Source organism: Hypanus sabinus, chromosome 12 (assembly GCF_030144855.1).
Source record: "Hypanus sabinus isolate sHypSab1 chromosome 12, sHypSab1.hap1, whole genome shotgun sequence".
Lineage (NCBI taxonomy): Eukaryota > Metazoa > Chordata > Chondrichthyes > Myliobatiformes > Dasyatidae > Hypanus > Hypanus sabinus.
The window spans coordinates 107,200,758-107,228,218 of NC_082717.1; the positions used below are offsets into that span (position 1 = coordinate 107,200,758).

Genomic DNA, 27,461 nt, shown 5'->3' on the forward strand with positions numbered 1-27,461 from the left:
GCTTTGTGTGTTGCAGCAAACCACCGTTTGTATTGCAGCTGACTGAAAGTTGAGTACTTTCAAAAACACTGCATCCTTGCCTTTCAGGCTCGCATCTCCGCCCAAAGCCATGCCTTCCCACCGAAGTAGTGGCTGTCACCTTTCGACCCACGTGGGTGTGCTTGGGTCACGTGGGTCTTTCCGTCCTATTGTAGCCGCTCCTTCATTGCCTGAAAGATCATTGGGCCCGACCGAAGAATACGTCCTTAAAAAGTAATTTAGCGCGACAAGGAATACGTTGGGTGTCGTTTTACGGGACGGAGTAGGGGAATAAAGAGGATACCCCTCCGCCGGTCGGGATCGCCCGTGAGATGTTAAACATCACCTCAGCGGAGACGCTTGAAGAAGCGCGTGGGGGAGGGAGGCGGGGATGATTTGGGGTAGTCTCGCGAGATGACGGAAGTCTCGTTTCACGTTTGCCCCCTCCCCCGCTGAGCGCGGCTCGCGATCTAGTTGCGGGACCTAGGCGGCCATTACGCTGGGAAGACTTTTGGAGGTAGGAAAGCGGCGGCGGCGCGGGGAATGCAAGCTGAGGTTGCAGGGGACAATCGTTGCAGCGGTGATCGGAAGCTACAGTGGGCTACGCCCGCGGGGAATCCTGCCGCGCGGTGGAGGGTGAGAGCTGGGCGGGCGGTGGGGAGGGGTGAGGGTTGGGCGGGGAATGTGCACAGGCCGACATGGCCGGAGGGGCGGCATGAACTACATCTCCCGGCCTGCACCGGTCTTGCTGCGCAGGCCCAGTGACCATGGAGGAGAAGGCTAAAAGTTCGTGAAAGTTGGTGCGAGAGATGCATTTATCTTCGACTTAAGTTACGCGAGCGGCATCTTTACATTTACTGTAAGTACCCTCTGGGTTGTGAGGGGGCACATTTTTTTCTCTAGATTCTCTCTTGGAGTGTGAGGGGCTACGTTTTTATTCTAGATTCTAATTGGAGTGAGAGGGTCTTGTTTATTTTCCTTCTCGATTCTCCCTGAAGTGTAAGGGGGGCATTTAATTTTACCCTGGACTCCTTCTGGTGTGAGAATGGGACACATTACTCTGGACTGTGAGAGTGCTGTATATTGTCACTTTATGTATACCTGGGTGTGAAGGTCACATTTACTTACATTTTGGATCGTTTCTGGGGTGTGAGGGGCACGTTTACTTCACCCTGAGTTGTAGATGGATGTTGGCAAATGGATTTGGGATGCAAACAAATGGCGACAGGGCCTTTTGCTTTATTAGTAGTTCTTTAGATTTGTTTATTGATAATGGCCAAACCCGAGTAAGCTACGTGTATGCTGGGTAGAAAGTCACTGGCAAAACCAGTATTTATTCTTAATAACTAGTGATGAGTTGCCACAGCCTGTGTGATAAAATATCTACCCCATTGTTTTGTGGCGAGTTCCAGGATTTATAGCCAGTAGTAATTAACTCGTTGTTCTATATTTCTAAAATCCTTTCAGAACAGCAATGTGGAGGAATTTCTTTCGCTTAAGTGGTGAATTTGTGGAATTTGTTCTCACAGGTGGCTGCGGAGACTGTCATTGGGTATATTTAAGGCAGAGGTTGATAGATTCTTGATTAATCAGGGCATTAAGGGATACGGGGAGAAGGCAGGAGATTGGAGCTGAGAGGAAAATTGGATCAGCCATGATGAAATGGTGGAGCAGACTCGATGGGCCAAATAGTGTAATGCTGCTCCTATATCTGGTGGCATCAAATGGGTGATTATGTTGCTTATTTTTGAGGTGCTAGAACTTGTGCATTGGAAGCTTCAAAACTGAAGTGACTGTACTAATCAATGTGCATCAGTATTTATGAATTTGACTGAGAATTCTGTTCAGATAACAGGCATTTTCAGTGAACCTACTCAGCTTTCAATAAACATTAGATGTGCCATTATTGAGTTATTTTGGTATACTCCTTTGATCTGAGAAGAGGGAATGAGTTGTATTATCTCAGATGCTATTTTTATACCTTGAAATAGAATAATGCCAATTAAAACATTTAAGTTTTTCCTCTGTAACCCGTGATCGGGGTAGTGGTTAGGTTTTGAAATTGGTAAGTTTATTCCTAGTTAGTGTCTTACTTGTTGAATAAAGGTAGGTTGAGTTGGACTATTTTATGGGTAGATCTGACCACACTGATATTAGTGTATTGAATGAGACCCAATCAATAAAAAGTAATTATTTCCTGATATTTTGTTAAGCTGCTGAAGATTTTCATTCCCTTCCCAATAAATCAATTCCTTGAAGCAGTAGGTGTTTGCACATCACACAAAATGTGCTTTCCTGAAGAATTAAATTGTTCTGTCAATGTTCACTGGAAAAAAGCTTCATGCATTCTTTTTTGCTTTCCAACAAACAAAATAGCAATCTTCATAACTACTGTTGAATTGTCTGTATCTTATTAGATGTGGTGTAAGCTTAATAAGGCTCTCTTAATCCAAGTCACCTAGTTCAGTTTAATTTTATTTTCATTCTTTTCCTGACTTTGTAATTATTTCAGATCTGTTTGTCTGTTGTTGACACTTGTTCTTGCCTGTGTCATAGGTCATACAGTACAATATTGAAAAGGCACTGTAAGCAAAACCCATTCTGTTTTCCCACATTCATTTCAAATACACCCATCCAAACTCTCAATTTCTCACCGTCATCCCAGATTCTGTTACTCATCTACACCATTTACCCACCAACTTGTTTGTCTCTTGGGGCACAGAAGTTGGAATATCTAGAGGAGAACCTTGTGGTCACAGGGAGGTCATGCAGACTGCACGTGGACATCACCAGAGGTCAGCATTGAACCAATTTGTTTTGAGATGTGAGGCAGCTGCCCTGAGCTGTGACAGTTTGCTGTTGTAAAGGTGTAACAACTAGTTTTGTACTCTATTATAGTGTTTCTTTTCTGAGAAGCTCTTCGTTCTTGATGATTACAAGTTGCTTGTATGCAATGATTAAATTCATTAAAAATGTCAGATTGCGTGTCACCAGCAACGTGCAGAAGTGAAAGAAAAAGGGAAGTTGCTGAGAATCTTTTTCTTATTTTGGACTAAATCCTTGGAAAGGGGATGTTCTCTCTCAATGCACTCTGAGCACTCCTTTTTCAGAAGCTTGAATTTATTTTTTTGTCTCGTATGGGTCAAATCGTCTTTGACGTGTTTATAAGACTGAGAGATGACCTATAGCATCAGAGAATTTCTGCAATGCTTCTCCTCAGCCCTTGTTGTAACTTCTGTACGGAATTGGTGAAATTTCTGGGGAAGTGGTGTAGGTAACAGATTTCCTCCCTCCACAGAAATTTCATGTGACTGTTTTCAATCTTCAACTTCATTTGCTTCATGATGCCTGAAATTGCTTGAGGAGCCACTGTGTGTCTAGTTGTATTCTATTTTGTTTGGAGATATAGCACGGTAACAGGCCCTTCCACCCACACTGACCAATTACACCATGAGACCAATTAACCTACTAACTTGTACATCTTTGGAATGTGCGAGGAAACCCTCATGGTCACAGGGAGAACATGCAAGCTCCTTACAGACAGCGGCAGGAATTGAATCGGATCACCTGCATTGCGATAGCGTTTGCAGGCAGCTGCTAAGCTACCGTGCCACCTTTTAGTCTTTAGAGTTGTCAGACTTCTAAGAAAATAATACTTCTAGATCAGGTTATGCACTGAAGTCCTCTTTGTCATTTAATCAGCCTTTGTCAACCCTCAGCATCACGGTTGACTTAAAGGATCTGAGATGGCTGAATTGGAAGCATGAAGACCCACACTCAGTGTCTTAGAAACAGCTCCTTCCCCTCAGCCATTAGATTTCTGAATCGACAATGAACTCCTGAATCTCATTGTTTTGTGGCAACAAAAAAGTTACTACAAGTTGCAAAAGAGGAATAATGAGATTTTCAGTGTACTCGTCGATGTTGGCTGATTCTGAATCTGCTAACACAGGGACTGTAGACTCTAAATGGAATAAAAGGTATCTGACTAAACTGGTGGGTCATCTGTAAGACGGTGTGTTCCTGCTGTTTGTACAAGGCTTCTGTGTGCTCTTGGTGCATGGACAAGGTTTTCAGTGCAAATCAAAATATTTTTTCTCCCCTTTTGTGTTATAAGGTCAGGAATTCATTCATAGTAACCACTGGGGGTATGGGGGGTGGAGTTAGAACAGAGATGAGATATTTCTTTAGCCAAAGTGTGGTGACTCTGTGGAATTCATTGCCACAGATGGCTGTGGAGGCCAAGTCATGGGTATATTGAGAGCTGAAGTTGATAGGTTCTTGATTAGTAAAAGGTGTCAAAGGTTATGGGGAGAAGGCAGGAGAATGGATTGATGGGAGAAATGGAATGGGCAGAGCAACTAAATGGGCTGAATGGCTTAATTGTGCTTCTATAACTTGGTCCACATTTTTCAAAGGTTTTGAGCATGCCCTTGAATCTTTGACCTGGTAATCCTTTCTGTAACGATTTTATTTCAGGAATTAGTGTCACATGTGAAAAACAAGGGTTTGCTCTGTGAAACCGGCTGAGTGTAATGAAGGTTTCAGTGCTGGGGATGTTGTCCTGTAGAGAGCATTGGCATCAGTTTGCTTATCTTTCTGTTAAATTTGGAAGACCTTGAAGAGGTAGCATTATCGAATGAATTGAGTTGCTTGCAATACGTAGTCCAGGTCTCGAGGGCCTATTGGGAAGAGACGATGATTGCCTGGTGCCAAGAGTTTTGTGACAGAGTTGAAGTGTTAATTAGATCGGTTGCTTCTATCTGAAACGAGAAGGTTGAATATTACTTGCAATACTCTTAGTGCACACAAAGAAGCCATTAAAGCTTCAGTGGTTTCAAGGGCTCCAGTCAGACTTTTAAATATTTCACACTTTAAAGAAATTACCTGAGAGGTATTCACAGAATTTGTTTGGCTAAGACGCAGTGCTTGATTGTGCTACTGGCTAGGGGTGTCAGTACTGTGTTCCTGCAAATCATGAGACCGAAACCTTAATTTTCTTGCGCTTGCACTCTCCTGGTGAGATTCAGAGCCAAGTTTTGCCATTGCACAACAACTTATCTACAATGGGAATTGAATTTTTTTTCCCCAAGTCCACCAATTGAAATTGTATATAATTCCTGCTGAAAATTTGACTAATTTGTGTGAAAACAATATATAACTGACCACTGTATTTGCCTTGGGGTTGACATGAATTTTGCATTTATAATTGTGTTTAGAGATTTAATGTAACTTCTGAGTCATCCATCCCTTAATGTAGGCATTTTGTAATTGAAGTGAGAGAATACTGGAAATTTCTCAGATTAGGCTGTATCTGTGGGAGGAGGTGCAAGAGTTGAGCTATCATTGATCTGATATGCTGAGTCTTTTCAGTCTCTCCTGTTTCAGATTTCCAGCATCATCAGACTGTCTGTAATCCTCTTTAATGAACCTGATTCTCCCAGGTTTCTCATGCAGTGATCCTGAGCTGAGCATGTGGTTTGCAGAATCTGCTGTTGGATTCCTGCCAGTGGGGCTCTAAGTAGATTGCAGGTTGTACTTTAGTAGATCAGATTGCATTCTCTTTTCTGCTGCACTTCATTAGCTGTGAATAAGTGTACATGTGTATTTTCCAGTGGTCTTTATTGTTTAAGGTGCTTGGTATTAAATCCATGAGGTAGCTCTTTCTACCATTTCCCATGACCAAATGACAGTTCATTTATGTAATGTGCTTCCATATTTACTACTCATTTTGACTCCACTTTTTAAATGAAAATCCCTCGGTGTAGATATTCTGTAATTTACTGTTTTAATGGAATGTGCAAAACTTGCTTCTGCACAAGATGGAAGAGAAATCTGTATGGTTTTCTTGTTTCCCTTTGCCTGTAGCATCAGAATTTTAGCAGCCATTCCTTCGAAATCGGGCTTTATCACTACATGTCCTGAAATTTGTTTTGAGGCAGTTGTTGTACAGTGCAATACATACAATATACTATAAATTGTATTAAGAAACGTGAGACACCATAAGACATAGCAGGATTAGGTCATTCGTACCTGCCATTCCATTATGGCTTATTGACATCCCCCCTCTACTCCATTCTCCTGCCTTCTCCACATTGCCTTTGATGCCCTGATTAACCACGAGCCTGTTGATCTTTGCCCGATGACTTGGCCTGCACAGCCAGCTGTGACATTGAATTCTACAGATACATCACCCATTGACTAGAGATTTTTTCCTAATCTCTGTTCTCATTGGATGTCACTCTATTCTGAAGCTGTTCCACTTGCCCTAGCCTCCCCCACTTTAGGAATAATTCACTCTTATCTAGGCCTTTCAATATTTGATATGTTTCATTCAGATATCTCTTCCCCCCCCCCCCCCCCCGTTCTTCTAAAGTCCAGGGAACGCAGGCCCAGAGCCATCGAATGCCCCTGATATGTTAACCTTTTCATTTTTTGGGATCATTCTCATGAACCTCCTGTGGACTCTCTCCAATGCAAGTACATCCTCTTAGTTAAGAGGCTCAGAGCTGCTCACAATTTTCCAAATGCAGTCGGATAGTCAAAACGTGGAGGAATCTCTATGAATTCCTGCCATCCCCCACATCCCCAATGTATCTGTGATTTCAGTGTCTGAGGCCAGGGTACATGCAGCCTTTAGGAGGGTGAACTTGCGAAAAGCACCTGACCCAGATGGGGTATCTGGCCAAGCACTAAAGACCTGTGCAGATCTTTTGGCTGGAGTGTTCACTGAGATCTTTAACCCCAGTGTGGTAAATCGCACTTGGATCCACAGTGATAATGTTTTGAGAGGTTGTGATGAAACATATCAAATGCCTGAGAAGCAACTTGGATCCACTCCAATTTGCCTACCGGAGCAACAGATCCACAGTAAATGCCGTTCAGCCATTGTTGTTCTTCTGTCATTGCTGCTAGTGTCCCCTTTCAATCAGCTTCGACCAGCTCCTCTATCATCCCTTTTCTCCACTGTAATACTGATAAATCCGAGTTTTAACTTCTCAAACTGCAGGGTGAATTCTACCGTATTATGATCACTGCCTCCTTTAGCTTAAGCTCCCTCATCAAATCTGGTTCATTGCACAACACCCAATCCAGCATTACCTTTCCCCTAGTGGGCTCAGCAACAAGCTGCTCTTAAAAAGCCATCTTGTAGCCAATCTACAAATTCTTCCTCTCAGGGTACAGAACCAGCCTGCTTTTCCCAATCTGCCTGCATATTGAAATCCCCCATGACTATCGTAACATTGTCCTTTTTACGTGCCTCTTCTATCTCCATTTGAATTTTTAGTCCACAACCTGGCTACTATTCAGAGGCCTGTATGTAACTCACATCAGGATCTTTTTACCCTTGCAATTTACCTGTAAGGATTCTGCATCTTCTGATCTTGTGTCACCTTTTTCTAAGGATTTGATTTCATTTTTTTTACCAACAGAGCCACCCCATTCCCTCTGCCTACTTCCCTGTTCTTTTGATAGAATGTGTGTCTGTGGATGTTAAATTCCCAACTATGGGAATTTTTCAGCTGTGACTTGGGGATGACCACAACATCATAGCTGCCAATCTCTATGATCATCTCAACACCCACAAAATGCTGGTGGAACACAGCAGGCAAGGCAGCACATATAAGGAGAAGCACTGTCGACGTTTCGGGCCGAGACGTCGACAGTGTTTTTCCTTATAGATGCTGCCTGACCTGCTGTGTTCCACCAGCATTTTGTATGTTGTTTGAATTTCCAGCATCTGCAGATTTCCTCGTTTTTGCTCTATGATCATCTACCTTATTCTAGATACTGTGTGCATTCACATATAATACCTTCAGTCCTGTATTCATCCCCCTTTTTTGATTTTTGCCTCCATGTTACACTTCACCTCATCCCATTAACTGCAATTTTGCCCTATCATCTGCCTGTCCTTCCTCATTGTCTCACTGGACACTGCATACCAACATCCCCATCCTTCACCATATCACTCTGGTGCCCACCCCCTTGCCAAATTAGATTAAGCTATCCCCAGCAGTTCTAGCAAATCTGCCCGCAAGGATATTGATCCCCCTCATATTAATGTCCCTATTATAGAACTCATACATTCCCCAGAAGAGGTCTGTATAATCCAGAAATATAAAACTCTGCCCCCTGCACCAATTCTTCAGCCTTGCATTCATCTGTCAAATCACTCTATTCTCTCTTCCCCCCCCCCCCCCCCCCAATTGATGTGTGATAGAGGCCACGATCCAGAGATTACTCCCCTGGAGGTCAGGCTTTTCAGCCTTTTGTCTAACTCACTATATTCTCTCTTCAGGATCCCCTCCGTTTCCCTACCTATGTAATTGGTATCTATATGTACCGCAACTTCTGGCTGTTCAGCCTTCCCATTTGGAATGCTGTGGAGCTGATCTGGGATATCCCTGGCACTTGGGAGATAACTTGCTGTCCAGCTGTCCCTTTCACCTCTATAAAAAGCCCTATCGCTACTGCACTCCTCCTCTTCCCTTCTGAGCCACAGAGACAGACTCGGTGCCAAATCACTAGCTTTTCCTGGTAAGTCATTTTACCACCTCTTCCCCCCCCCCCCCCCCCAACAAGACCCAAAGAATGGCCATAGGGCTACTATGCACTGGCTGCCTATACCGTTTCTCTCTCCTGACAGTCATCCAGGGACCTGCCTCCTGCAAATTAGTGGTGATTACCTTCCTTTAGCTCTTATCAATTACCTGATTGTCCTGTATGAGTTGAAGGTTATCCAGCTGCAGCTCCAGATCCTTAACATGGTCTCTAAGGAGCTGTAGTAAGGTGCACTTTGTGCAGAAGTAGTTATCAGGGAGACTGGAAATCTCTCAAAGTTCTCAGATATCTCTCAGAGCATATCATTAACTCTGGATCCATTCTCAGCACACTGGCAATGTACTAACAGAAAAAAGAACTTAAGAGCACTTACTTAGAACCTCTGCCTGTACTTGCCCAAGCCTTTTGAGCCAAAGACTGACCTGTGTGTGTGTATACAAAACATAGGAGCAGAATTAGACCACTTGGCCCATTGAGTCTGATCTGCCATTCCATCATGCATACATATATTTTCTCTCTGGTGCTAGTAATGAGATGAGGACATGTCCTGGGTGATGGGGATCTTTAATGATGGTTGTGAGCTGGCTGAGTTTACAAATTTCTGCAACTTTTTCTGATGCTGTGTGGTGGCCTCTCCATACCAGATAGTAATTAATGCTCTCCACACTCTAGAAATTTACTTAAATTCCAAGATGGAACTTTGGGGTTGGTACATGGTCAACAGAGGAGAAGAATAAAGTGCTCTCAAAATTGCTAAATAATATTAAACACAATAAATTTTGCAGATGTTGGAGAAACAAAGCAATGCACACAAAATGCTGGAGGTCAGACAGCAGCTAGCAAAATAAATAAACAGTCGCTGTTTAGGGCTGAGACCGTTCTTCAAGACTGGAAAGGAATGGGGAAGAAGCTAGAATAAAAAATTGGGGGAGGGGAAGGAGGCCAGTTAGAAGATGATAGGTGAAGCCAGGTGGGTGTGGAAGGTAAAAGGTTGGACAAGAAAGAATCTGAGGGGAGAGTGGAGGGGATCCAGAAGGAGCTGATGTGGGAAGAGATAAGAGACCCAGAGTGGGGAGTCAAAGAAGAGGGGAGGCGGAGGGAACATTTTTTTTACCAGAAGGAGTAATTGATATTTATTCCGTCAGGTTGGAAGCTGCCCATGCAGAATATAAGGTATTGCACCCTGAGGGTGACTTCTTGACACAAGAGGTCATGGACTGACATGTCAGAATGGGAATTGAAATGTTTGGTCACCAGGAAGTCCCACTTTTGGCAGATGGAGCACAGGTGCTTGACGATGAGGCCAAGTGTTGCCTCACCTGGAAGGACATTTTGGGCCCTGAATGCAGCTGAGGGAAGAGTTGAATGAGCAGATGTAGCACTTTGCTTGCTTGTAGGGATAAGTGCCAGGTGGAAGGTTAGTGGGGAGGGCTGAATGGACAAGGGAATCATGAAGTGAGCGATCCTTGTGGAAAACAGAGAGAGGGGGTAAAGATATGTTTGATGGGATCACTTTGGAGATGGCGGAAGTTGTGGAGGATGACAGCTCAAGGGGTGTTAGCTAAGGAACTCGTTGTTAAGGCAACAGGAAGCTGGTGTGAGTGCGGATGTTCAGAAAATGGAAGAGATGTGAATGAGGGCAGCACAAATAGTGGCGGAAGAGAAACCCTGTCCTTTGAAGGAAGACATCTGTGATATCCTGGGAACAGGTGAAGGAACTGAGAAAAGGGAATAGCATTTTTACAGGAGATGTGGTTGGAAGAGGTATAGTCAAGATAACTGTAGGAATGGGTAGGTTTAGATTTTTTTTAAAGTTGGCAATAGTTTGCCTCCAGAGATGGAGACAGAGAGATCGAGAAATAGACCAAGTGAATTTAAGGCAGGGTGGAAGCAGAGGCAAAGTTGATGAAATTGATGAGCTCAGCATGGGTGCATAAAGTAGCACAAATGCAGTTGTCAGTGTAACGGAGGAAGAGTTTGGAGAGCATTCCCGGGGAAGGCTTGGAACATGGATTGTTCTATGTAGCTAGTGAAAAGGCAGGCATAGCTGGGGCCCAAGAGTTTGCCCATGGCTGCCCCTCAAGTCTGGAGAAAGTGGGAGGAGCTGAAGAAGTTGAGGGTGGAGATCAGTTCTGTCACATGGAGGAGGGTGGTGGTGGCATTGGTTCGGTTTTTTGTTGAGAAAGAAGCAGAGAGCTTTAAGGCCTCCTTGGTGGAGGATAAGTGTGAATGGAGAGTGGATATCCAAGGCTAGGGAATTGAAAATTAATGAGTTTGAGAGCACGAGAATTGTCATGGAGTTAGGTGGGAAGGCATTAAACCAAGAAGGATAGAATGAAATTGAGGTATGAAGACATGAGTTCAGTGGGCAGTAGAAAGCAGGGACAATAGGCTTACACTTTTGTGGATCTTGGGTAGGGGATAGAAGTAAGGGAACTAGAGTTTTGTGGCAGTGGATAGGAGTTTTCCAGAATTGAAGTTTGGGAACAGTTATTGCCCCTCAATGTCAGGCTCTTGACCAAAGGGAAAACCTCATTCGACTTCACTCACCATTTAAAAATTAGATGGCAGAGGCGAGGAAACTGTCCTGAATTGCTGAGCATGCCTTGGGCTTCCGTATGTCTTCCTGATTGTAACAATAAAGAGAGGGCATGTCCTGGGCAATGGGAGTCCTTAATTGACACCACCTTTCTGGGGCATCATTCTTTGAAGATATCTTGGTAACTATGGAGGCTTGTACCCATGATGGAGCTGACTAATTTTCCAATTTTTTTTGTGGCTTTCAATCCTGTGCCGTAGCGCCCCCCCCCCCCCCCCACCTCCATACCAAACACTGATAAAGGCCTGTCAGAATGCTCTGCAAGATGCATCTGTAGAAATTTTTGGGTGTCTTTGGTGATAAACCAAATTTCTTCAAACTCTTAATGAAATATAGCTGCTGTCGTGCCTTCTTTGGAGCTGCATTGATATATTGGGACCAGGTTAGACATTTAGAGATAATAACACCCAGGAACTTGAAACTGCTCTCTCTACTTCTGATTGCTTTGAGGATTGGTTTGTGTTCTCTCGTCTTACCCTTACTGAAGTCCACAATCAGCTCTTTGGTCTTTCTTGCATTGTTGCTGTGTCATACTTGTGTCTTGCTCCTGTACACTCTTTTGTCTCCATCTGAGATTCTGCCAGTAATGGTTGTATCATCAGCAAATTTAAAGATGGCATTTCAGCTATGCCTAGCCACATAGTCATGGGTATATAGAGAGAGTAGAGCAGTGGGCTAAGTACACATCGCTGAAGTTGATTGGCAGTGAGGAGGAGATATTATCACCAAACCGTGATAATAAGACCAAATTGTGGTCTTCTGGTTGAATTACACTGGGAGGTACAGAGGCCCAGGTTCTGTAGCTTTTTTGATCAGGATTGTCAGACTGCTGGTATTAAATACTGAGCTATAGACATTCAACAGTGTCCTGACACAGATATTTGTATTGTCTGGGGCCATGTGGAGAGCCATTGAGATTGTATTTGCTGTAGATCTATTGTGGCAATAGAGCCACTGCAGTTTGCTTATGTCCTTGCTGAGGTAGGAGTTGGTTCTAGTCATGAGCGACCTCTCAAAGCATTTTATCACTGTAGATGTGCCTGCTACTGTAAGAAAGTCGTTAAGGTAGCTCACACTACTCTTTGGCACTGGTATAATTGTTGCCCTTTTTGAAGCAGGTGGGAATAACCCTGCCAGTTGATTAGCACAAGTTTTCATAGCCTTACCAGGCACTCTATCAGGACCTGGGTGCAGTAGGGATCCTTACAGCTGTATTTGTATTCTCCATTTCAAAAGGCATTGAGCTCGTCTGGTCATGAAGCTTTGCTGCTATTCATGCTATTGGGTTTCTCTTTGTGGGAAGTAATGTCTGGCAGACTCTGCCAACCTTGCTCAGAATTGTTTCTTCACTCTTGAAATAGCGCTGTGCAAGTCATGCCTGTTTTCTTGTGCAGGCCTGGGTTGCTCAACTTAAATTCCACAGAAGTACCACTCAGCAGATGACAAACCTCCTGGTTCATCCATGGCTTTTGGTTTGGGAATGTACAGTATATTCTCATAGGCACACACTCATCCACACGTTTTAATGAAGTTGGTAACAACTGCAGTGTGCCAATCTAGTCTCAAATATGAATCCCTAAATACAGTCTAATCCACCCATTCAAAGCAGTACTGTAGGTGCTCCTGTGCTTCCCTTCTCCATACCTTGATCCTCACTACTGGTGGTGCAATCCTCCGTGTCTGCTTATACTCAGGCAGGTGTACAACCAGGTGATCAGACTTTCCAAAGTGTAGGCATGGGATGACACGGCAAGCACTTTTGCTGGTGGTGTAACAGTCATCCAGTGTGTTGTTTCCTCTGGTACTACAAGTGATTTGTTGATGATAATTATTTAGAAACTTGGTTAAAATCTCTCAAAATGATGGGGAAGACATCACCTGTTGATCATATCGCTCAGATCGTCTAGAGCCTATTTGACATTGGCGTAAGGTGGAATGTACATCACTACAAAAAAGATCGCTGAAATCTCCTGCACTAGGTAAAATGAACGACACTTCATTGCAAGGTTTTCCATGTCCGGTGAGTGGAATTCGTACATCACTGACACATTTGTGACCAAGAAGAATTGATCATGAGGCATACACCTCTACCTCAGCTTTTGAGTAACTTGATAGTCATATCCTGATGGAGTACAGTAACCCCATCAACTTGAATCACCGCATCCAGTATGAAAGGGGTTTGACTTTTTCAGTTAGTCCTGACGAAGGGTCTCAGCCCGAAACGTTGACAGCGCTTCTCCTATAGATGCTACCTGGCCTGCTGTGTTCCACCAGCATTTTTTGTGTGTTGATGGAAGGGGTTAGTCAGGATTTTGTGAAACAAAGGGTGCAAGCAGTTCTAATGTCACCCTAGCTCTGAGATCTTTAATTTTATTTACGAGAGACTATACGTTTGCCAGAAAGATGATCGGTCTTGGGTGTCGAAAACCTTGTTTTTTAAAATGCACTAATAGCTCAGAACTATAGCCATGTTTCTGCTGCCACCTTGCGGGGATAGTGTGTGGCCACAGTCAGCATTATTTCTGTTGGCTTTAAGCAGTAATAGATTGTTCAATCGGATTAAAACATCTTTATTAAAGGTACAGACCTTTGATGCAATTGTGATTCTCAGCTGTACCAGGCCAAAACGGGAATATTTAATTGTGTACATCAAGCTGCCGCTTCGAGTTCATTGTAGAAGGTGTCTCGGAAGTTGAGAATTATTTTGTGCAATTTGTTGACTTTTGCACATTACTTATCAGTCTTTGCATGCAGCTTTTCATTGATTCTATTGTTTCTTTATATTTACTATGAATGTCCACAAGAAAATGAATCTCAGGGCAGAATATGGTGGCATATATGTATTTTTATAATAAATCAGTGGAAATTGATTTGTGTTACTTAGATATTTTTTGAGATGCTGCAAAAATTAGGCAGTGGAATTTCTCTGTTAATTTATGAAGTAGATGGGAAGATCATGATCAGTTATGACTTCTTTGCCAAATAGGAAAATATATGTTTGTCAAATTCATAATTTTGGTGAATAGATAAACAGTTGTGGCTCTTATCAAAATCATGCTGAATGTTAATTACATGTCAGGCCATTTCAGCACTTGTTTCAGCCTGTTGATGAGTTAGACTTTTTCAGAAAATCTTTAAGGTGTTTCAGGAAGTATTGATCAAATTGTCCTGTACTTTTCATAAGTGGAATTTTAACAGCAATTGTTTTGATTGTACTGTACCTGCATGAGTATTGTATTAGTGGGCAGTGTGCATCTATCAACACTTGTGAAGTTGAAATAACAAGATGTGAAACAATGGCTCCAGCATAAGAGATCTGGATTGCAGGTTTGAAATTTAAATTTGTTCATTTTGTGGAGAGGAAATGGTATATGGGTACCAGAACTATTAATATAAAATATCTCCAGATTTTGTAGCATTGACTTCAGTTTCAAATTGATTAAAATATATTGATGTTCTGTTAACTTTATTCATGGTTTTGGCAGAATTGGAATACTCTTTGTGGTTATAAAGCATTGACTTGCGGTTTTGTATCATGTGATTAAAACATGTTTCTTGGAAATACTGCATCTTAAGTTGTAGTAATACAAATTTATACATAAATTACTACATTACAATAAGAAATATATTTAAAAATATAGTGCCAATAGACTACAAAAAGTATGGATTACTTTTGTTCAAAGTAAATTTATTATCACTGACATGTGAAATTTGTTCTTTTGTGGCAGCAGTGCAATACTTTAAAAAAAGTGAGGAGTGGGCAGGCCTGTGGTGTAGTACATGAGCACTGGACTTCAAGGTGGATGATTCTGAGTTTGAATCCATGTGGGCAGCAGCAGTATCTGCATGGTAAAAAGGCCTGGCAATCTACTTGCGTATCTTTCGACAAAAACACTATCCATAGGGTCAACATGAGTCAACGAACGACTCAGCATCAATCAATAACACCAACAATAAGGAATGTAAAATGTTGTGCAAAAGGAAAAAGCAAAATGGTGTTAATGGGTTCTTGAACCTTTAGTGAATATGATGGCAGAGGGGAAGAAGCTGTTCCTAAAATGTTGGGTCTGCCTCTTTCGGCCCATTTACCACCTCCCTGATGGTAGTAAAGAAAGGAGGGTATGTCCTGGATGGTGAGGGCCTTAATGATGGATGCTGCGCCTTGAGACATCAGAAAATCTGGCAACTCTACCTTCAAAACATTGGTTCAAGCCATTCATATAAAGTAAAACTCCAAAGCTGGCATTCAGTTATTCAGAAATACTGACGATCTGGCTCACTTGTTGGCTTGGAATGTGAGGCCAGAGTCGGGGTGCAGGTTGGGGATAGGTGCGCAGCTTGACACTGGGTTTGGGGGTGAGGAACAGCAAGGATTAGCGATGTAGGTAGTTTTAGCACCTGCACTGGGTATAGAATGCTTGTGTATTTCCCACTCTCTCTTGTTAAAGTTACTGGATTAACAGGAGGATAATTTTTTTTAATTGTGAAATAAGTGGAGTGGTATCACAGCAGCAACCTGGCACTCAACGTCAGTAAGACAAAAGAGCTGATTGCAGACTTCAGGAAGGGTAAGACGAAGGAACACATACCAATCCTCATAGAGGGATCAGAAGTGGAGAGAGTGAGTAGCCAAGTTCCTGGGTGTCAAGATCTCTGAGGATCTGAGGATCAACATACTGATGTAGTTATAAAGAAGGCAAGACTGCGGCTATACTTTATTAGGAGTTTGTACAGATTTGGCATGTCAACAAATACATTCAAAACCCGCTATAGTTGTACTGTGGAGAGCATTTTTAAAAGGCTGCATCACTGTCTGGTACGGAGGGGCTATTGCACAGGACCGAAAGAAGCAGCAAAAGGTTGTAAATCTAGTCAGCTCCATCTTGGGCACAAGCCTACAAAGTACCCAGGGCATCTTCATGGAACGGTGTCTCAGAGAGGCAGCATCCATTATTAAGAACCTTCTGCACCCAGGGCATGCCCTTTTCTCACTGTTACCATTAGGGAGGAGGTACAGAAGCCTGAAGGCACACTCTCCGTGATTCAGGAACAGCTTCTTCCCCTCTGCCATCCTATTATCTAAATGGACATTGAATCCTTGAACAGTGTCACTTTTTAAAATATATAATATTTCTGTTTCTGCACATTTAAAAAAAAATCTATCCAATGTATGTAATTGATTTACTTGTTACTTATTTTTATTTTTTATTTTATATTTTCTCTGCTAGATTATGTATTGTATTAAACTGCTGCTATTGTTACGTGACTGGGGTTGAAGCTATACTGGACTTGAGGTAATGGTCTTGTGATGGTGGAATGACGTCATTTTCCCACCAGTAGAGATCATGTGACAGGTTTTTTTTACAGGTTATAAAAGGTAGACTCCACCCTGTGAGGAGGGGCAGTTCGTGGCTGGATTTGCCAAGTTGACTTCACGCCACTGCGTGTTTTAAGTGATGACGCAGTTTAGTTGAAGGATGAAGTTTTTATTTAATGCCTAAATTTTAAAAGGTCATTGCCAGCAGGTTTTTTACGATTCTGCTAGTTCGAGGAAATCAGTGGAGAGTGAAGATCGAAGTTCGGAAGTTAAAGATCGAGGAGAATTGCCTTCTACGGTGAAACGGGTTTTGACCTTTGTTTGATCCTTATTCGGAAGGATTTCGTTGACTATCTTCGTGTTAATCCCTGGGTAACCAGAAAGGATTGAAGGTAGTGGAGAAGGAAAGGTCAGTGCCTTTAAGCTGTTCTGTTTCGTAAATTCTTCGTGGGAAGTTCGACGTCGGGGATCGAAGCAAGCAACGTGAAAGAGAACCTAAATCGTCCTATAAAGTCTCTCCTTTTAAATGGACCGTGAGCATATCGAACTTTTGGCAATACCACTTTAAAGAACTGTTTTTGCAATATCATTTAAAGAACTGTTTTTGCAATATCGCTTTAAGAACTGTTTGGGCTGCCGCACCGCAGCTGTTTCCGGTTGCGTTCGTGTTTGTTTACTTTTGGGGGGTTTGTTTTCTGTGTTTAATAAACGTGTTGTTTGTTATAAAAACCCTTGCCGAACTCATATTTATTGTTGCCTGAATACATAACATAAATTATGGGGGCTGCTTCTGGGATTGGATCGTTTGGTTTAAATGTTTGCTAACTTTTGAATTGGTGTTTTGGAAACGGGGATTACTCGGTTCTTTTGTTTGGCTTGTGGTATTCGGCAGCAATGAATATTGATGAGTTTCTGGCTTCGCCAGCTGCGGAGGTGTTGGCGAAGGCGAAAAAAAACTGAGGTGTTTGAGATAGCTAGTAGATTGCAACTTAAAGGTATTTTGCAGACTACATCTAAGGCTGTGATACAGAGAAAAATCGCGTCACACTATGTGGTCTCGGGTGTTTTTGATGAATCGATTTTAGTCGTTTCCAATAAGTAATCTGGAGATGCAGTTGCAAATCGAACAAGTGAAATTGGAGAGGTGTAAATTGGAGGCGGAACAAAAGCAGAGAGAATTTGCATATGCAATGGAGGAATTAAGGTCTGGAAATCAGTCTTCTGGTTCTAAAAAAACCGTTTGTTGCTAGTCAAGAAATTAAATTGATCCCTCCATTTAGTGAAACAGAAGTGGAAAGGTATTTTCAACATTTTGAAACTATTGCTTGGATGTCAGAGTGGCCGAAAGATAAATGGTCAGTGTTGTTACAGAGTGTAATTAAAGGCAAAGCACAAGTTTACACAGCTTTAACAGCTGCGCAAGCACTTGATTATGATATTGTAAAGAGGCATATCTTAAACGCATATGAGTTAGTCCCAGAAGCACATGGGGAAAGATTCAGAAGTTTGAAAAAGTCTATGGAAAAAACTTATGTGGAATTTGCCTATGATAAAGCTATGTGTTTTGAGAGATGGGTTTCTTCTATAAATGTAAATGGGGACTATGATACATTGAGAGAGCTGATTTTAATGGAGGAATTTAAAAGAAGCATTCCTGTTGAAGTAAGGACCAACTTAAATGAGAAGGATACTGATAAATTGCAGGACTGTGCTAGATTAGCTGATGGGTATGTTTTAATCCATAAGAATAAATTTCCTCAGGGCGGAATTTTTAAGAGGAAAAATAACATGGAGATTCCAGGTAAATCTGAAATTAAATCAGAGGTTAATGAGAAAGTTGATGAGAAAGGAAAGCCTGTGAAGGAAAGACAGTTTGGTCTTTCTTGTAACTATTGTAAGAAGCCTGGCCATGTAATAGCTAACTGTTTCAAATTGAAAAAGAAAGAGGAGGAAGCAGTTCCAGATGCTTGTGTGCAACATACTGAAGCACCTGTAAAGTTACAGGGTTTGATAAACACAAATGAGGCTTTGTTAGAGTCTGACCAAGTTAGAAAGGGATATGATCATTTTATAACTGAAGGGTTTGTATCCTTGAAAGAAGGATCTACTCTGGTGCCAATAAAAATCCTTAGGGATACTGGTGCTTCTCAATCACTGATGTTAGACAGTGTGTTGAAGTTTAATGAAGAGTCTGATACTGGTGAGGTAAATTACATAAGAGGTGTTGGAAGTGATTTTATGCCTGTACATTTACATAAAGTAAATTTAAAGTCAGGGTTAGCTACAGGATTTGTTAAAGTAGGATTACAGCATAGTTTACCTGTGAAGGGTATTTCTTTATTGTTAGGTAATGACTTGGCAGGTGGACAAGTTTTTCTTGAAGTGCATTTGACAATGGAGTCAGAGCAATCAGAGTTGAATTCTAACACAAATTCTTCCTGTGTTGTGACTAGAGCTATGGCTAAAAAGATTGATGTTCAGAATGAGGTTGTTACTGAGGACTGTTCAACTCAGGATTCGAGTTTTGAGAATGTGTCAGAGACTTTCTTATCTTCATTGTTTGAACAAGATTCTGGGAGTAAGTCTGACTATAAAGATTTATCTCTGTCTCGGAAGGAGATGATAGCAGAGCAGAATAGAGACTGAGATTATAAAATTAAGAGAGCAGGTTTTACTAGATAGTGAAATTGATAAGGTGCCAGTAGGATATTACTTGGAAAAAGGAGTGTTGATGAGGAAGTGGAGATCGCCTACAATTCCTGCAAGTGAGGATTGGAATGTTGTTTACCAGGTAGTTGTTCCGAAAGTTTATCGAAATGAGATTTTGACTTTAGCTCATAGTGTGCCTTTAGGTGGACATCAAGGGGTAAGGAAAACTGTGGACAAGATTAAAACATTTTTACTGGCCTGGTCTAAGAAAAGATGTGGCGATGTTTTGTAAAACGTGCCATACTTGTCAAATTGTGGGTAAACCAAATCAGGTTACACCAGTAGTTCCATTACAACCTATCCCAGCATTTGGTGAACCATTTTCTAAAGTTATTGTAGATTGTGTTGGTCCATTACCAAAGACAAAAACTGGTTATCAGTATTTGTTGACTATCATGTGTACTTCGTCTAGGTTTCCAGAGGCAGTACCACTTAGGAATATAAAAGCTAAAACTGTGACAAAGGCTCTTATAAATTTTTTTACTTATTTTGGATTACCTAAGGAGATACAAACTGATCAAGGCAGTAATTTTATGTCTGGATTGTTTCAACAGATAGTTTATAAATTGGGAGTTAAGCAAATCACTTCGTCTGCATACCATCCAGAATCGCAGGGTGCCTTGGAGAGGTTTCATTCTACCCTCAAGAATATGATTAGGACATTTTGTGTGGAAAATGAAAGTGACTGGAATGAGGGTATAAACTTACTTTTATTTGCAGTAAGGGGAATCAGTACAGGAATCTTTAGGTTTTAGTCCATTTGAACTTGTGTTTGGGCATAGAGTTAGCTTTATTGAAAGAACAGTGGATTAGTAAGGAAGTACACACTAATTTGTTGGACTATGTGTTGAAATTTAAGGACAGGTTACATAAAGCTTGTAGCTTAGCTAAGGAAAATTTAAAGTTGGCTCAGGAGAAAATGAAGACTTGGTATGATAAAGAAGCTAGGATGAGGAGGTTTAAGCCTGGAGATAAGGTGTTGGTTCTTTTCCCAGTGCAGACAAATCCTTTTCAAGCTAGATTTCATGGTCCTTATGAAATTGTGTCTAAAATCAATGATGTGGATTACGTGGTAAAAACTCCAGATTGTAGAAGGTCAACACAACTTTGCCATATAAATATGTTAAAACCATATTTTGAGAAACAATCTGATACTGTGACTGTTGTGGTTAGTGAGAATGAGTTTGATTTAACTAGGAACATGGTAGATGATTCATCTGACTTCCAGTCTAAATCCAACATTGTTTCTGTTAGGTTACCAAATTCAACCATTCTGGAAAATATTGATGAAAAATTAGCACATTTACAGTTAGAGCAGAGACAACAGATGAAGGAGTTAATTTTTAAGTATAAGGAGTTGTTTCCAGATGTTCCGAGAAGTACTACTATAGCTTCACATGATGTAGATGTTGGAGATGCCAAACCTATTAAATAACATCCATGTAGGATGAACATGGAAAAATGTGAACTTGCTGAGAAAGAAATTGAATATATGTTAGAGAATAATATCATTAGACATTCTAACTCGAATTGGAGTTCGCCGTGTGTTATGGTGCCAAAACCAGATGGTAGTATTAGGTTTTGTACGGATTATAGGAAGGTGAATGCTGTAACGAAAACAGATGCATATCCAATTCCTAGAGTAGATGATTGTGTAGATAAAGTTGGAAAAGCAAAGTTCCTTACAAAGATTGATTTATTGAAAGGGTATTGGTGTGTTCCATTAACGGACAGAGGTAGGGAGATTTCTGCATTTGTAACTCCATCTGGGTTATATGAGTATAATGTTCTTCCATTTGGGATGAAGAATGCCCCAGGTACTTTCCAGAGGATGATTAACTTTGTGATTCAGGGATTGAAAGATACTGATGCTTATATTGATGATTTAGTGACAGGAAATGATACTTGGGAAGCACACATTATTGCGATGGAGAAATTGTTTGAAAGGCTTTCAAAAGCTAACTTAACTATTAATTTAGCTAAGAGTGAATTTGGACATGCCACTGTGACTTACCTTGGTTATGTTGTGGGTCAAGGTAAGGTAGCTCCTGTTCAGGCAAAAGTTCAGGCAATTTTAGAGATTCCCACTCCAACGGGGAAAAAGACTCTCAGAAGGTTTTTGGGAATTGTAGGCTATTATCGGAAATTTTGTAAAAATTTTGCTAATGTTGCCCTTCCATTAACTAACCTTCTGCAGAAGAATGAGAAGTTTGTATGGTCGGTGCCTTGTCAAGAAGCATTTGAAAAATTGAAAACAATGATATGTCAACAACCTGTGCTTAAGGCACCTGACTTTGGAAAACCTTTTTCATTGGCTGTGGATGCTAGTGATGAGGCTGCAGGAGCAGTATTAATGCAAAGGAATGAGGGTGATCATCCAGTAGCTTACTTTTCTAAGAAATTTAATAAGCATCAAATAAACTATTCAACAATAGAGAAAGAATTGTTATCTCTTGTTTTAGCTTTGGAATATTTTGAGGTATATGTTGGTACAACTCAAAAACCACTTATTGTTTACACTGATCATAATCCGTTAGTTTTTCTGAGTAAGATGAAAAACAAAAACAGAAGATTATTAAATTGGAGTTTGATGTTACAAGAGTACAATATTGTGATAACTCATATTAAAGGTAAAGATAATGTGGTTGCTGATTGTCTATCTCGATGTTGAATGTACAATGTAATTTTTTTTATGGAGTGGTTTTTTTTCAATTGTAACACTCCTACTGTATTGTGAGTTATAAGCTGTTATATGATGGTACTGTATATTGTGTATGTTATAAAATTTATACCTTTCTTTTTCTTGTAAGCAATTGTTAAAATTTTTTGTTCTTGTCAGACCAAGAATGTTTTTTTGGAGGGAGGTGTTACGTACTCGTGACACATGACAGTGGTGCCCTTGTCACGTGACTGGGGTTGAAGCTGTACTGGACTTGAGGTAATGGTCTTGTGATGGTGGAATGACGTCATTTTCCCGCCAATAGAGATCATGTGACAGGTTTTTTTTACAGGTTATAAAAGGTAGACCCCCATCCTGTGAGGAGGGGCAGTTCGTGGCTGGATTTGCCAAGTTGACTTCATGCCATTGCGTGTTTTAAGTGATGACGCAGTTTAGTTGAAGGATGAAGTTTTTATTTAATGCCTAAAGTTTAAAAGGTCATTGCCAGCAGGTTCTTTACGATTCTGCTAGTTCGAGGAAATCAGTGGAGAGTGAAGATCGAAGTTCGGAAGTTAAAGATCGAGGTGAATCGCTTTCTACGGTGAAACGGGTTTCGACCTTTGTTTGATCCTTATTCAGAAGGATTTCCCTGACTATCTTCGTGTTAATCCCTGGGTAACCAGAAAGGATTGAAAGTAGTGAGGAAGGAAAGGTTAGTGCCTTTAAGCCGTTCTGTTTCGTAAATTCTTCGTGGGAAGTTCAACGTCGGGGATCGAAGCAAGCGACGTGAAAGAGAACCTAAATCGTCCTATAAAGTCTCTCCTTTTAAATGGACCGTGAGCATATCGAACTTTTGGCAATACCACTTTAAAGAACTGTTTTTGCAATATCATTTAAAGAACTGTTTTTGCAATATCGCTTTAAGAACTATTTGGGCTGCTGCACCGCAGCTGTTTCCGGTTGCGTTCGTGTTTGTTTACTTGTGGGGGGTTTGTTTTCTGTGTTTAATAAACATGTTGTTTGTTATAAAAAAAACCCTTGCCGAACAAGGGAAATATGGGAAGAGGGGGTGGGGTGGCCCTGTTGGTGAGGAATGAGATTCAGTCCTTAGCAAGAGGTGACTTGGGAACAGGGGAAGTAGAGTCTGTGTGGATTGAGCTGAGGAACAGTAAGGGTAAAAAGACCCTAATGGGTGTTGTGTACAGGCCCCCAAACAGTATCCACATATTGGGTACAAGTTGATTATGGAGTTAACATTGGCATGTACTAAAGGTAATGCAGTCGTTATGGGAGATTTCAACATGCAGGTGAACTGGGAGAATCAGGTAGGTGCTGGATAGGGAGTTTGTGGAGTGTCTAAGGGATGTATTTTTGGAACAGCTTGTGCTTGAGCCAACCAGAAACGAGGCTATTTTGGACTTGGTGATGTGTAATGAACAGGAATTGATAAGTGATCTTGAAGTAAAGGAGCCATTAGGAAGTAGTGATCATAACATGATAAGTTTTTATCTACAATTTGAGAGGGATAAGGGCAGATCAGAGGTGTCAGTGTTGCAATTAAATAAAGGAGACTACGGAGCCATGAGGGAAGAGCTGGCCAAAGTTAAATGGGTGGATGCCCTGGCAGGAAAGACAGTGGGTCAGCAGTGGCAGATATTCTTGGGCATAATACAAAAGATGCAAAAGCAGTTCATTCCAATGAGAAGGAAGGATTCAAAGAGGTGGAAGGGGCCACAGTGGTTGACAAAGGAAGTCAGAGATTGTATAGCATTAAAGAAAAAAGTATGACAGGGCTGAGATGAGTGGGAATACAGATGATTGGGGAAGTTTTAAGGAACAGCAGATCTTAACTAAAAAAGCAATACAGAGAGAAAAAATCAGGTATGAGCACAGTCAAGCCAGGAATATAAAAGGGGATAGCAAAAGCTTTTTTAGCTATGTGAAGAGAAAGAAGATAGTTAAGAACAATGTTGGCCCCTTGAAGAATGAATTGGGAGAAATTGGGCAGAGTTATTGTCTGAACGGTGTAGAATTAGGTAAGGGAGAAATGCAAAGAGACCTAGGAGTCCTAGTTCATCAGTCAATGAAGGTGAATTAGCAAGTGCAACAGGCAGTGAAGAGGGCAAATGGAATGTTGGCCTTTATTACAAGGGGAATTGAGTACAAGAGCAAGGATGTCCTTTTGCATTTGTACAGGGCCCTGGTGAGACCACACCTGGAATATTGTGTACAGTTTTGGTCTCCAGGTTTAAGGAAGGACATTCTGGCAATTGAGGAAGTGCAGCGTAGATTCACTAGGTTGATTCCTGGGATGGCAGGTCTGTCTTACGCAGAGAGATTGGGCTTGTACACACTGGAATTGAGGAGATTGAGAGGGGATCTGATTGAAACGTTTAAGATAATTAAAGGATTTGATAGGATTGAGGCAGGAAATGTGTTCCAGATGTTGGGAGAGTCCAGTACCAGAGGGCATGGATTGAGAATAAGAGGTCAGTTATTTAAAACAGAGTTGAGGAAGAGCTTCTTCTCCCAGAGAGTTGTGGAGGTGTGGCATGCACTGCCTCGGAATACGGTGGAGGCCAATTCTCTGGATGCTTTCAAGAAGGAGCTAGATAGATATCTGATGGATAGGGGAATCAAGGGATATGGGGACAAGGCAGGGACTGGGTATTGATAGTGAATGATCAGCCATGATCTCAGAATGGCGGTGCAGACTCGAGGGGCCAAATGGTCTACTTCTGCACCTATTGTCTATTGTCTATTAACTCATATATTTATTGTTGCCTGAATACGTAACACTATGTTAACAAATTTCACATCGCATGCTAGTGATAATAAATCTGATTCTGAAGTGAACTTGGGTAATAATAGGGTAACATCTAGTTGTCTGGTACTACCTAAGGCCCAGATATCCCAGATTATTGGAATATTAATGTTAAATTATGTTCAGGTCAGTAACAATTCCTGTGAGATAGCGCTCCCTTTATAGCTATTAGCTTTTAACCAGCTACATTTCTATTCATGGCAATATTTCATCTTCTACGCTAGAACTTTTATTTTTCCAAATACTGTAATCTTAGATGTGGCATTTTCTAGAAGCCTAACTATTGTACACTAATAGATTTCCATTATACACACAGCACTACTACTTTGGTCAGACATGGCTTCCTTTTTGCAAAGCTATGTTGACTGATAACTTTGAAGTTTCCTGAGTGGCTTGCTATAATGTCCATGTTCAGGATCTCCCTAAGATTAACTTGCACATTGAGTCAGTGATAAGGAAAGGAAATATAATGTGGCATTCATTTTGAGAGGGCTAGAATACAAGAACAAGGATATAATGCTGAGGCTTTATAAGGCATTGGTCAGGCTGCATTTGGAGTATTGTGAGCAGTTTTCCTAGGCCCTTAACCTAAGAAACTGCTGGTCCAGAGGAGGTTCATGAGAATGATACCTGGATAAAAGAATTAATGTTTGAGAAGTGTTTGGCTCTGGGTCCATACTGGTTAGAGTTTAGAAGAATGGGGGAGGGCTCTCATTGAAACCTATTAAGTAGGCCTAGGAGGAGAGGATAGCATCTCCAGCGGGGGAGTCCAGGACCAGAGGGTCCTCAGAATAGAAGGATGTTCCTTTAGAACAGTGATTAGGAATTTCTTTAGCCAGAGGATGGTGAATCTGTTGAGTTCATTGCCACAGAAGTCTGAAGGCCAAGTCATTGGGTATATTTAAAGTATTTAAAGTGGAGGTTGATGGGTTCTTGATTGGTAAGGGGGGGGTGTCAAGGTTATTGCAAGCAGGCAGGAAAATTCAATGGTTAATAATAAAAAAAATCAGCCATAATGGCATGACAAACTCGATGGGCTGAATTGGCCTAATTCTGCTCCTCTGGTCTCCTGGTCTTATTTCAACCAGCTTCTCTGTTTTCCACTGTTATTTCCTTTGACTGTTTATAGGACCAACAGTGAACTATCTCTTCAATATGAATGGAATGTTTTTGAGGTTGCAAAGTGAATCTATTGTTGCTTCACAGCTGCAGGGGCCTGGGTTCAATCCTGATTATGGATTTTTATTGTCATCATGGATCATATTGTCATGTGGAGTTTATTGTCAACTGCTCGTATTTGTACAAATGCTATGAAAAACGTAGCAGCATCACAGACACACAACATTCATGAGAAACAGAAATCTGAATTATATTTACAAGGAAAAGTAATTAAGAGGTGTTCAAAGTGGCCTTGGTGTTGCTAATCTTTAGTGGGTTTTGCTGGTTGGTTCAAGAACCCAGTGGTTGAAGGAAAGTAGATGTTTTGAACATGGTGATGTGGGACCTCACATGTACTAGCTGTACATGGCCCATATGGTGGGGATCTTTAGATGTTGCTTTGTTAAGATAGTGGGGAAGGATGTGTCTGTGATGTACTAGGTTCAATCCACTGCTTTCTGCAGCTGTTTGTTCCTGCGTGTTCACATTGGTGCAGAGTTTGCATGGTCTCTTGTCTGTTAGTTTTCTCCAGCTGTTTCTATGATCTGCCAATTCCAAAACTGTGCAAGTGGGTTTTGCAACTAAATTATCCTTTTGCTGAACATTTATATTAAAGGAATTAAGGGGGAGTGTATGGGAGGATGCTCCGTGGCTCTTTGTATTCTTGTCTACAATCTTTTAGTCATATGTGACTTTTGTTTTGTGTAATATTCTCTCTAATCTTAGTGCTTTCTGATTTTTCATTAAACTTGATGCAATCTGTAACTTTAGTTAAAAATATATGATGGATCATTCCCATCTATTTAATGTATTTGGATACAACTTGCATGTTGGCCTCTGCCTTCACATCTAACCCGCCAAGTCACTGGATAATTCATGTCCTCGTAGATGCCCAAATTTAAAATGTAGGCTTGACGTATTTGTCTCTCCTTTAAAACTGAATGTTACGTTCATTCATGTTGTGACTAACTGGAGCTGCCTTCATAATCAGGCAATTAATTATTTCAGTCTCATTGCACAATGCCAGACCTAGTATTGTCTGCTTTCTGCTTGGCTTTTGAACGCATTGTTTTAAGTGAAGCCAAAAACACTTGTGGGTTTTCATCTGAGCTGCCATTTTCCATCAGGTTTTTCCATTCCAATATATACATGAAAATCATCAATGATTTCTGACAAGTTTCTACTATTTCTTTATGTTGCTTTACTACAATGTAGCTGTTGTTGAGGAACCTATATACAACTACAAGTAACTATTTGTTATCTACCCTCTCTGCCATCTGCCTTCATTGGTCAGGGCAGAGACCGTAAAAGTCAGAGCATCATGTTGCCACTAAACAAAATATTGGTTAGGCTACATTTGGAGTATTGTATGCCATTCTGTTGCTATGCTATCGGAAGGATGCAGTTGCGAGGGGACAATAGAATGTGCGGTAGAAGGATTAGGAAAGACATGAGTGGAAGCAGTCAGGGGATTTTACATGCCACAATTCCTGAGGAGATATTGGATTGTGTGTATTTAGGCACGGCAAGCACCAATAAAAGGATAGGTTTAAGTGGAGTGGCCATTGTGTGAGTTTTGTAAATAACGCTATTCTTTGTATTTCTGGTTAGATGC

At 41.2% G+C, this 27,461-nt stretch overlaps 1 protein-coding gene across 11 annotated transcripts in view; it reads left to right on the forward strand.

Annotated features, from left to right (window-relative positions):
• Positions 1-418: 418 nt before the first annotated feature.
• The window catches only part of reps1 (RALBP1 associated Eps domain containing 1), a 120,879-nt gene continuing 93,836 nt past the window's right edge, over positions 419-27,461 (forward strand). For 2 of the 11 annotated variants that reach the window (XM_059986640.1, XM_059986643.1), the window contains exon 1: positions 22,432-22,700. In XM_059986640.1, the coding sequence (XP_059842623.1) occupies positions 22,694-22,700 (7 nt within the window). In that variant the 5' untranslated portion in view covers positions 22,432-22,693. Of the gene's footprint in view, positions 655-739; positions 878-16,586; positions 16,906-17,007; positions 17,030-22,426; positions 22,701-27,461 lie in introns of those variants that run through there. The other 9 variants (XM_059986646.1, XM_059986647.1, XM_059986650.1 and 6 more) reach the window with 9 other exon arrangements.